This window comes from Eumetopias jubatus, unplaced genomic scaffold, assembly GCF_037043125.1.
Source record: "Eumetopias jubatus isolate StellerSeaLion01/CBP00866 unplaced genomic scaffold, mEumJub1_p1.0 scaffold_17, whole genome shotgun sequence".
NCBI classification, from domain to species: domain Eukaryota; kingdom Metazoa; phylum Chordata; class Mammalia; order Carnivora; family Otariidae; genus Eumetopias; species Eumetopias jubatus.
Window position 1 is genome coordinate 25,552,526 of NW_028274823.1, and position 15,014 is coordinate 25,567,539.

Below are 15,014 nucleotides of genomic sequence, written 5' to 3' on the forward strand. Positions count from 1 at the left end.
TTCCTGAAAAGAAACCTCACAGACATGCAAGAGAAAAGAAGAGGGCTTTTTACCAGTTTATTGCTTCCCAAATAATATCTAGGGCAGTGGTCTTTGTGGAGAAGTTGCCAAAAGCCTCCTAAAGACATTTACAGTGTATGTCCAACAAAGTAACTGACTACCAAATGATGAGAAAGTAACTATGAAGCTTGCCTAGCTTATCTTTATAGGCATTTTATACGTGTGTGTGTGTGTGTGTGTGTGTGTGTGTGTGTGTGTATAAAACCAGGAATGGGGTATGTAAAAATCCACTCTCCTACAAACTTGGAAATAATAGGCTCTGTGCGAACTGAAAATTTTCCTTTTTTTTTCTTTTTTGGCTTCAAAGCAAATTCCAAGGGCCCACCTATCATAGTTTTACACATGTGAACATCTGGCAGGGAAATAAATTAAGGCTTACCTTAGAGAGTAGGGAAACATATCCATTTATAAACGTTATTTTAGAAGGGACTGTCTGATCCTGTTTGCTTATTAACTTCATTAGAAGGCTAATGAATCTACTGCTGAGAAAATGAGAGGGAACTCAGGCTGGGGAAAGGGATGGACAGAATTTCACACCCCTTCTCCAAATGGTGAGGTTATTTATGATCGCAATAAAGTGGCACTGCATTTGGATGAAAGCAAAAACAACATAAAATAACAATCAACAGACACAATCCATACAAAAGGGTTACATTCTCTCAGCCACTGGACAAAAATCAAGATTTATACATGTCTGGGTCCTGCCTCATAGAAGAAAAAAAAAAAAACTAGGCCATAAAAAGAACCCCTCTTTCCCATAATAAATAGGAAAACAATAAATCTGTAATCCAGACCCCCTTTTCTCCAGTGTTCTCATTTCTCTATTCTCTAACAAAGGAAGATGTTTGAGGGCTCAATATTTAGGGCAAACCCCTTTCTCATTATGTTTTTTGAAACAAAGACTTTCATAGGTTTAACGATGCTCCCTTTGTTTAATGAATTTAAATGAAGTAGTTTGGAGAGGTATTCTAGCTAACACCTGCCAACTGGCCACTATCCATCAGTGAGCAGCATGTTAGAAGAGCTGTGTCTGTGTTGTTGACACTACCCAATTTTTGACGGAAGGTGGATGTGCTAAGGACTGAGGCTGTTACCTGCTGCACATCATAAATCCCAATGTGGTGTACTTCTTGTCTGATTTCCCAGGTTGGAAGAATCAGTGGACTTGGGAGTTAAAAGAGACTTGAGAGATCATTTTATCTCACATCTCTATTTATGAGGAAACAGAAGGATGGCAAGAGTAATCCAATTTACTGGTAACTGAGATGTGCCCAGAGCCCCAGTTTCCTCTGAGTGCACTGGTCCCTGGTCCTATCTGATGACAAGAAGCCACCAAGGCGCGTTGAAAATTACACATCCTGAGTAATCTGCAGTCTTACTAAATTGGAATCTTGGGTAGGGCCCAGGAATCTAGATTTTTGACACATTCCACAAGCAATTCTGAGGTTGTGCCATGTGTGAGGCATACACAATCCCACCTTTGTTGATTACTTGGGAGGTAACAAAACTTTTCAATGGGCTTAGATTCCCTTACAGTTGCATTAAGAAGAAAATCACCAGTAATAGATGAGTTAACTCAACACTATGTTAGGGGAACTTAAATCAGATTGTGCTTTGTATCCTGTACCATTATCAGCATCTGGTGTAGAAAAACCCAGAAAGGTGTTAACCTTCCCCTTTTGCCAAGCACAGATGAGTAGCCAAAGGAGAAGACTCCAGAATATTCTCTCAATAGAAGTGTATCATTGTCCAGGCGTACCTGGGTGGCTCAGTCGGTTAAGTGTCTGCCTTTGGCTCAGGTCATGATCCCAGGGTCCTGGTGTCCAGCCCTGTGTTGGGCTCCCTGCTCATCGAGGAGCCTGCTTCTCCCTCTGCTCCTCTCCCCGCTCGCTCGCTCTCTCAAATAAAATCTTGTTGTTGTTTTTTTAAGAAAAAAAAAGAAGTATATCATGTCCAGGCATTACACCCTTAGGATTCTAGATGTGTTCTGCACCCCGCTCTCCTAAAGATATCAGTACGACACTTGTGTAGAACCTGGTAGAAGCTGTGGGGCTAGGAGAATGTGGACCTATGAACAAATAATAATGATTCTATTAAGTAATAACCAGACTGAAGGCACTTTGCATTCCATATTCCATCTCACTAACTTCTCACAAAGCTCCCTTATCATCATCCCATTTTATTGTAAATGAGGCTTAGAAAATTAAACATTGCTCAAGATGGTGCAGCTAATAAGCATTAGAGCTAGGATTTACATCCGGGCAATATGAATCCAGGACCCCCTCCTGTAACCACTACCCATATTCAATCCCATCTATTACTGGGTGTTTCTGAGAACCATGGGAACCACTAGTATATGAAACAGTCTTTCCTCTTAGGAGTTTCACACCCTAACAGAGAAACAAGATGTTTTATTTTAAACAGCAAAACAAAAAAAAATAGGTGTCATATTGATCACTTCTCTAATTCCTTCCTAGAATTGTTTTGCATCCTTTATAGAATGAGGTGGGTGATAATAATAAAAACACAGAAGTATTTCTATAGCAAGACCACTCATTGCAGAGTGCACTGTATTTTGTATATACTTATTATTCTTGCATATGCCCGATGTTGTTTCCTAGTACATTAATCTTACCTCTCAACCAAATGAAACATTCCTTGAGGATAACAAGCATGACATAATTATCCTGCATCCCCCAGCAATGAGCACAGGGCTGCTTATATAATTGATGCTCAATTAATATCTGTTCAGTTGAATGCTCTGTGACCCATTCAGGAGCTTTCACTAGATTTATTACTACCAAAAGCAAATAGAAGGAGGCCCCAGTTCTAGACAGAGGATTTCACAGCCTGTATCATCAGGCCAGCCTTCGGGACTTCACATATGAAGAGGCCTAGCGAATAGGACGGAAAGTTTTTAATTAACAGCCTAACAAAAAAATGTCATTCCAATCTGCAGTTTTGTTTCCATTAATTCACTCAGATTCAGCAGGAATTCCACTAAGGAATTGGGGTGAGCAGCTGTAGAGGGAGGGAAACACATAAATAAATCATGAGTGTCATTAAAATTTGTAAACTAATAACTTCTGAGAAGTCTTAGCAATTATTATCAGGGTTTTCTTGGCAAACAAAAAATTAATAAATCCAAAGGTCTCCATTTTCTATTAAAAAAAAAAAAAACAGCATCCCCCAGAAAGGTCACTGACGGAACAATTAGCAGAGGGAATAAATAGTCCAGTCAACAGCTTGCAGACCAGATGAAAAGTCACGGGATTCCCCAGTGGCAGGAGGATGAGACAACTCAATACAAGGAAAGTGACGGGCTGAGGCAGGCTGATGCTGCGATTGATCTGGGGCCACTGTGCTTCAGTTCCGATTGCCAAGCCCTTCTTTAGTGTAGACCAAGGGCTAGGCATTGTAGGTCTAGAAACAAAGGCTCACGGGCCCTGCTCTTGAGAGGCTCCCAGGCTGGAAACAAATCACAACACAGCATAAGTGATGCTAGTGGTGAGCAGAGGAGGGGTACCCACTCAGGGAGGATGGGCAGGGAAGCTGCCCAGGAGGATGTGTGCAGGAAGTGGTAAGCTCCAGAAACACCTTAATCAGGAGCCCCTCCACCAGCTCTGCAGGCCGCAGGAGAAATGGTTGAGCAGCCTGGTTGCTTTTCTTTTTCTTTTATTTTATTTAAAGGTTTTATTTGTTTGAGGGGGAAGAGCAAAGGGAGAGGGACGAGCAGACTCTGCTCAGCGCAGAGTAGAGCTTGACACGGGGCTCGGTCTCACAAGCCTGAGATCATGACCTGAGCCGAAAGCAAGAGTCGGACGATCAACCCACTGAGCCACCCAGGTGCCCCAGGCCAGTTGCTTTTCTAAGAGCACAGTGTGTCTCCTGCTGTTGTCAGGTAGGGGAGCTAGCAGAGAGAAGCAGCTCAGCTACCAGGTGACATGATGATGACCAACTGTCCCTGCGTGTTTTCCACGGGTAGGCACTGTGTGCCAGGCACTTCTCTAGGCAGCTTATGCATTTTATTTCATGCGAAACCCCATTCCCATGCTGTGAGGTGGGAGCCAGTATGGTCCTCATGGTACAGTAAGGACACGGAGGCACAGAGAGCTGAAGAAACGTGTTCTAGGTCACTCAGTGGCTAAGCGGAGGAGCGTGGACTCGAACCTAGGCCATTAGTCCCAGAGGTTCCACTCGTAATTACTTCGATGAGGAGGAAACCGATCCACTGATGCTGGGCCCCCTGCTTTTATTGCATCTCTCCTCCTTGGGTCAGGCTTCTATGAACCCTAACAGTGCTAGGTGTCAGCACCCCTCCTCACTGATGGGCAGCCCCCAGACTTGACACATTATGGACTGAAAATGCCCTCAGTGTGGAAGCCCTGGGTCTTTTAAAAAATGTCAGTCCCCAACCTCATTCGTCTATAAGCTTGAATCCTATATGGAAAATGCCCTTTGACTAAGGGATACCAACAGATGGTTGTGCAAATAACCAGCTTACACAGCCATCCTTGTGGTGGCAGAGAACAAAGTTTGACCCCTTTCAGTGTAACAGCACCAAGGAGTTTCAGAAAGAATGTCACGGGGGCCAAGCTACCGGCCCCCTATTGAATGCTTTTAAACAGTCTTTTGTCTATTTAGAAGTAGATGGCCTCTGAATTATTAATCCAGTGAGGCGAATAATTCTACCACACTGTAACCTGGCAGGGAATGTCATCTAGTCATGACAGGCTATTCCTATACAGAAAACTGAAGAATTCCCAAATTCAATTTCAACTTGGTTAAGCATGTTGGGCCAGATCATGAAACTGAAAGGGTGTGTGTTTAATTTAGTTTCTTTTCTCTGCACACTGTATTAGTGAGGGAGATCACAGTGCTCTAGGCTCGAACTGCAAAATACATCATCATTATCAGGACAGAAAAGAGAATGGGAGACACAGATCTTTAGGGGATGAGTAGGGCAGACAATGAAAGGTTTGAAGAAACTCTGAGGCCCCAGCACACTGGAAAACTCCCCTGAAGTTTAGAAGCAGCCCCTTTTCTCACTCCAGTCCTCTCCAGGGGTTGCTAAGCAGGGTTTTATCAGACCTATGGACCCCTGGAAACACAGCACAGAAATACATTCGTATAGAACATCTACCCAGAGGGAAAGCCTACATTATCCACCAGCTTTCCAAATCCCAAATCACACCGTCTGAGTCTATTTTCTATAAACCACACTCTGCATTACCCTCTTTGGTTTGGCCCCTTCTGTGCACATGATGAGACCCCAAACCCTTCCTCCCTGGTGCAAGGCAAGCTGCTCTGCCTCCTGCTTGGCTCCTTTCTCTCCTGCGGCCCAGCCTTACCTGGCCATTGCCCTCTGCTAGAGACACTTTTCCACTTTATCATTTGCCAAATCATAACCCACTCGTCAGTCTAACACCCAGCTCAGATTATCTTATCTACAAAAGAACATCCTTGTGTCACTAGAAATTCATGCTTCAGTTCCCTCCAATCCGCACAAGGAACAACAATCTAAATCAATCTTCTCCCCTTCCTGATCACCTGAAGATCTCTGCTAATTCATCCACAACACAGAATACATCCCGTTGGTGCCCTATAATTTCCACCACACGGACCCTGGCATCAGTGGATCCTTATAAACAAAGTCAATAACGGAATGAACACTACACAAACACAGAGGGTTATAGTAATCATTAGTCATTACAATTAAGTGAACATTTTCTAAATGTGAGTCACTGTCTTAAGGGTTTGTACATTTATTATTTCATTTAATCCTTGCAATCCATCCATTAATTCATTCACTGAGCAAACATTAAGGATCTCCTGTGTGCCAGATACTCTTCTGGGTGCTGAGAGTACAGCCCTGAATTAAAATGGACAAAAATTCTCCCTCCACAAGCTTAGATGTTAGTGGGTGTAGGCAGATAATAAATCAATCCATAAGTAAAATATTTAGCATGCCAGATGGTGGTAAGTACTAAGGAGGAAAATGCAAGCTGAGTGATAGAATATGAAGTCCGAGGGAAAGGCCTCCCTGATTAGGTGAACAGAGAGTGTAAGAAGTGAGGTGCTGTCCAGCCCTGTGGCCCCACCGAGGGAAGCAGAGAGCCAAGGGTAAGGGCTGTGATGGGGAGAAGGTAGCGTGTCTCAGCAACAGCAAGGACAACATGGTTGGAGCAAAGGGAGCTACTGCACTATTCCCAACTTACATTCAGGGAAAGAGAAATGGGTTGAATGGTGACCACCCGGAAAAAATACGTTCAACATCCTCATCCTCAGAACCTGTGATGAACCTTGTGTGAAAGAAGGATCTTTGCAGGTGTAATTAAGGATCTCAAGATGAGATCATCCTGGATGATCCTGGGGGCCTAATTGCCATGGCAAGTGTCCTCATAAGGAACAGGAGAGGAGAGGGCAGAGAGGAGGGGCCTTGGTGGCTGACAGAGGTGGAGAGGGAGTACGACACCCACAGGGGATGTCAGCAGACCCCGAGCCTGGAAGAGGCAAGGGTGCTCCCTAGAGCCTCCCAATGGAGTGTGGCCCTAAAGACACCTTGATTCCAGACTTCAAGTTTCCAGACTTCAAGTTTCCAGACCTGAGAGAGAACACATTTCTGCTGCTTTGGGCACCCAGTCCGGGGTACTTTGCTACAGCAGCCCCAGGAAACTGATACAGAGAGGTTAAGTAAGGTTCCTGCAGTTACAGAGCTCTTTGGGCGAGCGAGGTGTGACCCGAATCCTGGCAAGTAGACATCAGGGTGTTCTCGGGGCCACTCGGCAGCCTGCAGTCTCTGCTACACCCCAGGGAACATACTGACTATTATGACCAAAGGCCACACACTTCATTACACAAGGGTCTCGAGCTGTAAGCACCTGGCCTGGGTTCCCTGGCTTCGCCTGGCCCGCCCCTAGAACTAGCCAAACATGGGATGTCAGGTAGAGCTCTTGCCCATTGTATGGACAGGATTTTCTGGCTTGTTTCATTATTTGCCCCCAGAAGACAGCATGGGAGTCGGGCTTAAGGTATCAGCACAATATCACTGGGATTGGACCTGAGGGGAAGGTTTCTGAGGCTCTAATTCCCTGGGAGTCCTGTGTGAGTGGAAATAGGCATGTTCTCATCTATTAGACGAACCCCGGTTACTTATATCTCTGCCAATTCTCACTGAGCAGCAAAATTAGGTTTTGGACATCCTGTGCAAATGGAGGCAGGCCTGAGTCGATATGAGCAATTAACCCCTAAATATTTAATAGATGCTCTAACTGCTCCCCCTCCCTGGGAAACAGACTCTGGCTAGTCCTCTGCAAACAGGTCAGATGAAGAAGCAGCAAGGCACACAGATACTCAAGCCCCAGCCCCGTCTGGTTCTAAGACCACAGGAAACCCTCAGGACAGGGCTCTGGGGATGATGACGCAGCCAAGTGAATGGCCTTTGGGGACAGTGTCCTCCCCAGGGTTTACCAATGACGAAGCAAAAGGGATGGACACACACAGCCTTGCCAGAGTGTGAAGTGCCGACTCACGGTGACTGATGCAATTTGCTGTCGCCCTGTGTGACTGTCGGCACTGAGTATGTGCATGTGTGCACGCATGCGCCTGGGGCATACAGAAGGGTGAGTGCACCGGTGCTCCCCATCCAGAGCAATGCCTCAGGTCACAGCTTCATTCAAGCTCTCTCTGACCGAACCCACCTATATCCTCGCTCTCCCCATCCCCTGCGACCAGCATCCCAACAGAACAGACTTACCCAGTAGGCACAATGGGCACAGGGCTTAGTATTAGTTTCAGGGGTAGAATTTAGTGATTCATCAGTTGCATACAATGCCCAGTGCTCATCACATCATGTGCCCTCAATGTCCATCAGCCAGTTACCCCATCCCCCCCCCACCTCCCCTCCACCAACCCTCAGTTTGTTTCCTATAGTTAAGAGTCTCTTATGGTTTGCCTCCCTTTCTGTCTTTATCTTATTTTATTTTTCCTTCCCTTCCCCTATGTTCATCTGTTTTGTCTCTTAAATTCCACATATGAGTGAAATCATATGATACTTGTCTTTCTCTGACTGATGTATTTCACTTAGCATAATACCCTCTAGTTCCATCCACACTGTTGCAAATGGCAAGATTTCAATGAACTTTTAGGCTGAAAAAAGTTTTCATATACTATATTAATACATTTATCTTTACACCAATGCTGCCATAAAATATACATTTCTCTCTATATTAAAATATGTGTATTGCCAATATACATTTTAATATATATGAAGTTAAATATATAGTAAACGTTTATTAAATATATGAACTTGTTAAGTATATAGTATTTATTAAATATGTACATTAAACTTACTAACACATATATATGTTGATTTTTTTTTTAGGAGCCCACGAAGGCCACTGTGTGGACCTGAGCCCCACATGTGTCTATTCCCACAAGTACGGGTCAGAACCAGAGCTCACAGATGCAAAGGACTAGAAACGGTCCGCGGGCCAAGACTCACACCCAAGTCAGGAATCCGGCCTCCAGCAGGCTCTCCTTGCTGCTGGGCAGGCTCGTCCGCTCTCTCTAACCAGACGTGTGTTCCTCAGGCAGAATGAGACATGGCAGGAACACAAGAGCAACAACCCTGCCAAGCAGAAGGTGTGACAGGCTCCCAAAATGATAAGCAGAGTGCCAGAGGAGTTCACAGGTGAGGCCATCCCTTCCACCCCGGGCATTAAAGAGGTCTCCCATGAGGAGGACTGTTTTCTATCTCTTCCAAAACGTGCTTCCCAACTGTGTGGCTGGCATTCTTTTTGTGAGCCAGGCCAGAGTAGCTTGTTAAGAACCTCTAATCCACTTACCTCCACAGCGAGCTCTCAGTCACGCTCCCCAGATTGAAGTCATATAGCTTGGTCAGGATAAGTATCACCTGCGATGGGGAAGGGGGGGAGGGCAGAGGAGAGGAACAAAGGGGGAGAAAAAAAGGAAGCTTACTTTAGTTTGTGTAACAATATACAGTTCATCTCAAATCACCCAGAGGAGGGCTTAGTATTTATCCGTTGAGTGGAGGGGTATTATAGGATCAAGCAAGGGAAAACAGTTATTAATTTAATGTATCCCCATAACTGGTAGCATTTATTTTAATCCTGAGGATGCTTTCCATTTGAAATAAAATATGCCAAGAGGAATTAACTGGGTATCGACAGTTGTTTCTCTACATCTGTCCTCCTTGAAAGCAAGGTACCGGCCGGCTGGCTCTGATGGTTCCTACAGACACCCGGGGATCAGAGGCTGGGCTCGCTTTTGATCTGAAGATGACTCTGACTTACAGACTTGGACCTAAAAGAGTAAGAAGGAACTGGGCCTAATTCTATCCATCTACAGGGAGGTTCAAAGAGATTTTGTGTTTCCATCACTAAGGCCTCGGCAGCCACAGAGCCTTGAATGGCAGGCAGGCCCAGTCCCCAACATCCTCTGATATCATCTGCCATCTACCATTCCGCATCCGTCCTCGTCTTGGAGTAAGTAGGTCATTGGACTCCCCTGGACTCCAGGACCACTTTCCTGACTCAATTGAAATGAAGAAACCCAGAAGGAAGCTGTATGTGAAAGACAGTGGGACTTTCTGTTAGCGTTAGCAGTTTCCTGAAATGGGTCTTGGGCTGCTCAGTCTGGTCCTATGCCCTTTAAACCTCTCCAGCGGGAGATCGGGATACCAGACGTTTCCCTGGCTGCCCCATGTGTGCCTGGGCAGTGGCTCAGGCACAACTCTGAATCGACAAGGATTTCAAGCGCGTGCACCTGAATCGATTTTAATCAAAACGCAGGTGCCTAATATACAGCGCCTGCCTGCACACGTGATAATCCAGTTACACATAATTGTGTTTATCTAAATTTAATGCACAACTCATTTCACTTTTCTCAGCTCCTTCCCATTCCACAATTTAACTTCCTTCAGTTCATTTGCACAGCAGTCATTAAACTCTTTCCAAGATAATGAATTTCTGCTACCAAGATGGAACTTTCCCATTCTAGGTATCTATTTAAGATTAAAGAAAAATAATCAGCCATTATATTGAACATTTTTATGGCATTTCACTGACAACAGAACACTCACTTTGAGATGTATTCTCATCCAGCACCCCATGGGGTCGGTCAGCACAATTTCCATTCCCTTTATGTAAGCTAAGAAGAAATTAGAGGCAAGGATGTGACCCATTATAGGTCAGAGAGAGTCCATGGCAAAGTTGGTTTGGGATGTTCAAGTTCTCTGCAGTGCCATGACTGGAGGAGTCTTCTCAGAGTGCATTCTTCGGTGGAGAGTGGTGGGTGGGCAAGAAAGAGCCAAGCCAAGAACAACATCAATGACATGGCTATTGGCAGAACAGGAAAATCTACCAACTACCTGTCCTATTAACACAGCGCAACAGCAAGGAGTGTGTATCCAGTGCAGAGAATTGCTCCCCACAGGCACTCAGTGGCCCTTGCCTCTCCCACTCACAGAGAGTTTCCTCATTTATAAAATTCATGGGCTAATGAAGGCAAGGGATTTATCCCCACCCTCCCCAACCACAAGCCTAGGAATGCACTGGTAATTCCCGTTTGCTGGATTAACACACACACCTACACACAAACAGCAGACTTCATTTCCCCTTCATTCTACCTTCTTTCATCTACAAAGGCATTCACCCAGTCACTATGTAAAACCGTGGGTTGGCTATGTGCTGGCCAACACAAATTCTGGACAAACAAACTCCAAATGGCTCTTCTAGAAATAGGTCAGAACACCCATCCAGAGTTCTGCAGGAGCAAATCAGGGCATTTCATTTTCTCCCAATATCAAGCCTTCATGGACATCAAACAATCTCCAAAAAGGACAAAGTCCACATAGAGAGAAGAAAGAGGTGTAGGGGGTAAGAGTTCCACTTAACCAATAGAGCTTCTAACAAACAACTGGGTCTGGAAAGCCCTGGATAGAACCCAGAGCTGTTCTCATTCTATCCATCTCCTTACTCAAAGTTTAGACCCTCTTCTTCCCTCCCTCCAGCTTCTCTGTCCTTAATGTTTCTTGTCTATCTAATCTCAGGTTGGTGTTGGCTTCTTGGGGGCTCCAGACAGACACATCCTTCCATACCTCTATGACTATTATTTCTGCCTTCATAGTAGATAGTTCCAATTCTGGCTCTTGATTTGTACACTTTCTTGGTTAGAAATCATTGCTGGTTCCCTCTGCCTAAGGATGAACTCCAGACTCCTGAGCCTGTTATGTAAGGCACTACACATACACACATGCACATGCACATATGTACACACACACACACACTCACACACACACTCCTCCAACCACTTTTCCACAGTTCTCAAGACGCTGTCTTCTGCTTTAACAATCCAAGTTTCTCAAGGGGCTGCAAATAAACCAAACCTGTTCTCACATCTCTGCCTGCTTTCTTTCATGCTGCGTTGTATCATCTATGTCTCAGCCTTTTATTATCACCTGCATGTGCCTGCCTGTTGTTCAAGAAACAACTTAAAGCCCACCTTCTCCAGGCAGCCTCCCAGGACCAACCCAGCCATCAGAGTTCTCACTCTTCTGAAGTCCTATTGCACTTAAAACGGAATTACAGAACTTGGCACTTAGTCAAACACTATCCTGATCCCTTCTGGATCTCACAGGATTTGCCTTCTCAACTAGATTGAGGCGGGACTTGTGGTTTGTTCTTCTGTCTCCCTAACAGGTAAGCTCAATATGTCAAAGGTTCCTAAAAATAATCATTTTTGAGTCAATCAATGAAGGATAATGCTGTTTTAGTAATAAATCACAGTCTTCAGACGGGGATGGTATTAATCTAGTCTATTTCCCTCATTGTACAGAGGACGAAACTGATGCTCAGAGAGAGGACAGTACTCCAGTTAATGTCTCGATAATGTGTGACCTTGACGAAGTGCCCAGAGCACTATTCTTCCACTCCATGAGTAGAGCTGGAACTTAACCGTTACTGGGAAGCCTTGTAAATGCAGATTCTCTGGTCCCACTCCCAGCAGGTTTAATTTGGTACGTCCTGGGTAGGGTTCAGAAATCTTCCTGTGGTAACCGGAGAACCAAACTCGAGACAGACTCCATCCTACCATGATTCCTCTCCCAACTCTGTGCTGTGGTGAGCCCACCCTTCCACCATGCTGAGATCCTCATCTAGAGAAGCATCCCTCCGTTTAAGTGGAGTTGAACCTTACAAAGAAAGCACGCAGTAAGAGATGTAGGAGGAAGATGTCTCAGCCAAATCACCCCTGCATCCTCAGAACAAAGGTCCAAACACTGAGAATTTGGGGCTGAAAGCTTCCTTTCCCGAGGAGCCAGCACAGAAGGACAATAATAGAGCAATGAAGAGATGATAATGTAACCTTTAGCCTTAAGATATTCTGTGCCAAGCAAACAAAACCAAGAGTGAGACAAAGCCTGCCCATCCCTGGCTTCTCTTACCACTCAGAGCCTTCCAAAGGCCTCCAGAGATGAGGGAATTAGCAGGGAAGAAAACTGAAAGCAGAAGCAGTAAACCCACTAAGCTCCAGACTGTTGGGCAAGTACACACATCAGAAGGGGAAGACACGGGTGTACCTCGGGAATCACCAGAGGGTGGGATGTGGCACAGGAAGGGTAGCAGGGCTAGTCCGGGATCCATAGCAAAACCTGACTTGACTCCTCTTCAGCAGATGCCCCCAGAGAAGGGCGGACAGTCAAAGTCAACAAAGGAAAAGCAGTGAGCAAACATTAATTGAACTCCTGCCATGTAATAAACACTACACTAGGTGCTTCTCAATCCTCACAACAAACTTTTGAAACTGAGCAAGTGTAACATAATACCCCCGTTTCACTGATGAGAAACCTGAGTCCCAAGAGCTAAGCAAGTTGCCCCCCACCGAGGCATACAACTAGCAGGAGACAGAGCCAGCATTCCCACCCATGCGACACGCCATGCTTGCCCTGCTCGAATACAATGCTCCTCCATTCTGCAAATGTTGATGTGAGCTGGTTGTGTGTGAGGCAATGAGTAGTCATACACATAGGAAAGAAGCATATCCCTGACCTCAAGGAGTTGAGCATTTACTCATGAATTTCACAAATATTTACTGGGCTCCTCTTGGGTGAATTAGAAAGGCACCTGCTAAACTCTGGGACTCAGGGAGAGGGCCAGCGCTCAAGACCCAAGGGTGAAGGTAACTTTTGTTGTCTTTGTTCTTGGAGAAGGTAATAGGAAACAGATATGGAATGAGAAAAGAACTAGATAAACTGCTGGGAGACCCAGGTTTGTCAAATAAGCTCATTTTTTACCTAACTGGCTACAATCCTGGGGGCTTTTAGACAGCAGGAGAAATGAAAATAAATTGGAATAACTCATGAGTAAATAGTATCTCTCTTAATATAAGCTATATACCTACAGACACATACCTATAGAGTGTGGAGAGAAGTCCCTAGATAAGGGACTTATATAATAAGGTGACAATAAAGGACATGGCTAGCCTCTTACAAAATCAGCTGGTGCTGTCTTTGATGACCATCCACCTCCACTTTTCTCGTCCCCAGGCATCTAGTGTCTTCTGCTGCCCCCAGATGCTCAGGCCAGCCCTCAGCTAACTGCCTGCTCTTTAGACACACACTGAGCAGTAACTAATGTCTTTATTTCCCATTTCCCTTTTCTCTTCCATTCATCTATTCCTGACTTAGGCCAACCAAGCACAGCATAAGATTCTTGGTGATAAAGTGATCAAAAGAGAAATGGCGGCTGTTCTCATGAAAGGCAAAGTCATCCTCAACCTGCTGCTTCCAGGATTATCTATTTGAACTCAGGAGTCCAAGTCTCTGGCAGAGTTGGGGAAAGTATTATGTGGGGGCAAGGGAGCTTTCTATACTCTTCCCATCCACTTCCTATGAGAGAGGAGGTACCCACACTCAGAACTGCAGACAAAGAAAGAAGCCTCAGTCCCCATTCCACCTCAGAACCCTTCCAAATGTCCCTGTGTCTAGAATCACTTACCCTCCTGGGTCCAGCTGTCAGTCTCCTGGATGAGGTTTGCATGGCAGCCTGGAAATAACAGAACACACGCAACCTGAGGGCTGCATCAAAACCCAGTCTCACCATATGCTACTGCGTGAGACTGAGCAACTTATTTATATTTTCAGAATCTGCTCCAATTTCCTTAAAAGTGTATCCTTAATGATACACTTGCCCCCACCAACCTCAAGGGGTTGTTGATTCAAATCAAGTAAGGAAAGCTGACCTGCTTTATAAGCTGTACTATGGCAATATGAGTTATTAGTATGATAATTATTCTTCAGGAGAGAAGGATTCCAAGTGACTTTTATTTGGTGGCAGGAAAAGAGGAGTTCAGATTCTAGAGTTGCTAAGCTCCTCCTAAAAACAACTCATCTACTCTAGACCCCAACTGCAATACAGGAGGCCACAGATCAGAGCCTGTGCATTCAGCTGCCCACTCCCCACCCCCGACTCAGCTTCAGAAGGAAGGCAGGCAGCTCCGGGGGGTATTCCTGTCCTCTGAAAGGATAATGCATAATCTGCAAATTTATAAATCACTAGGACGCTCTCGCCCGTGAGCATATTCAGTGAACGGAAGACCTTTAATGCCTGTAAAATTTTACTCTGAAGGAAAATTACTTTGGTTCATTAAACCTTCCTGAAATCTTGGTGCCTTTAAATCCATGGGGTTCTCTGCACATCCCCCTCACAACCTACCACTTTATTCCTGCCCTTACCTGATAGCCCGATAGTTCGTTTCCAGCTAACTAGAAGAAGGACGGTGGCTTTCTTTATCAGAAGTAGCTGGTATGTTATGGTAACATAACAAGGATGCCAAAATGTAACCCTCTGGGACTACCTACAAGAGTGTACTTTCCAGTTCCAGCAAAGTCTGAGTCCCAGGGTCCTCCTCACACCTCCGGGAGTATTCCACCCCCC

The 15,014-nt window shown here is 45.1% G+C and overlaps 1 protein-coding gene across 1 annotated transcript in view; it reads right to left on the reverse strand.

Moving 5' to 3' along the window:
* The window catches only part of SORCS3 (sortilin related VPS10 domain containing receptor 3), a 608,461-nt gene that overhangs the window by 429,291 nt on the left and 164,156 nt on the right, over window positions 1–15,014 (reverse strand). The window contains exon 2 of the mRNA XM_028098753.2: window positions 8,907–8,974. Coding sequence (XP_027954554.1) covers window positions 8,907–8,974 — 68 coding nt within the window. The remainder of the gene's footprint in view (window positions 1–8,906; window positions 8,975–15,014) is intronic.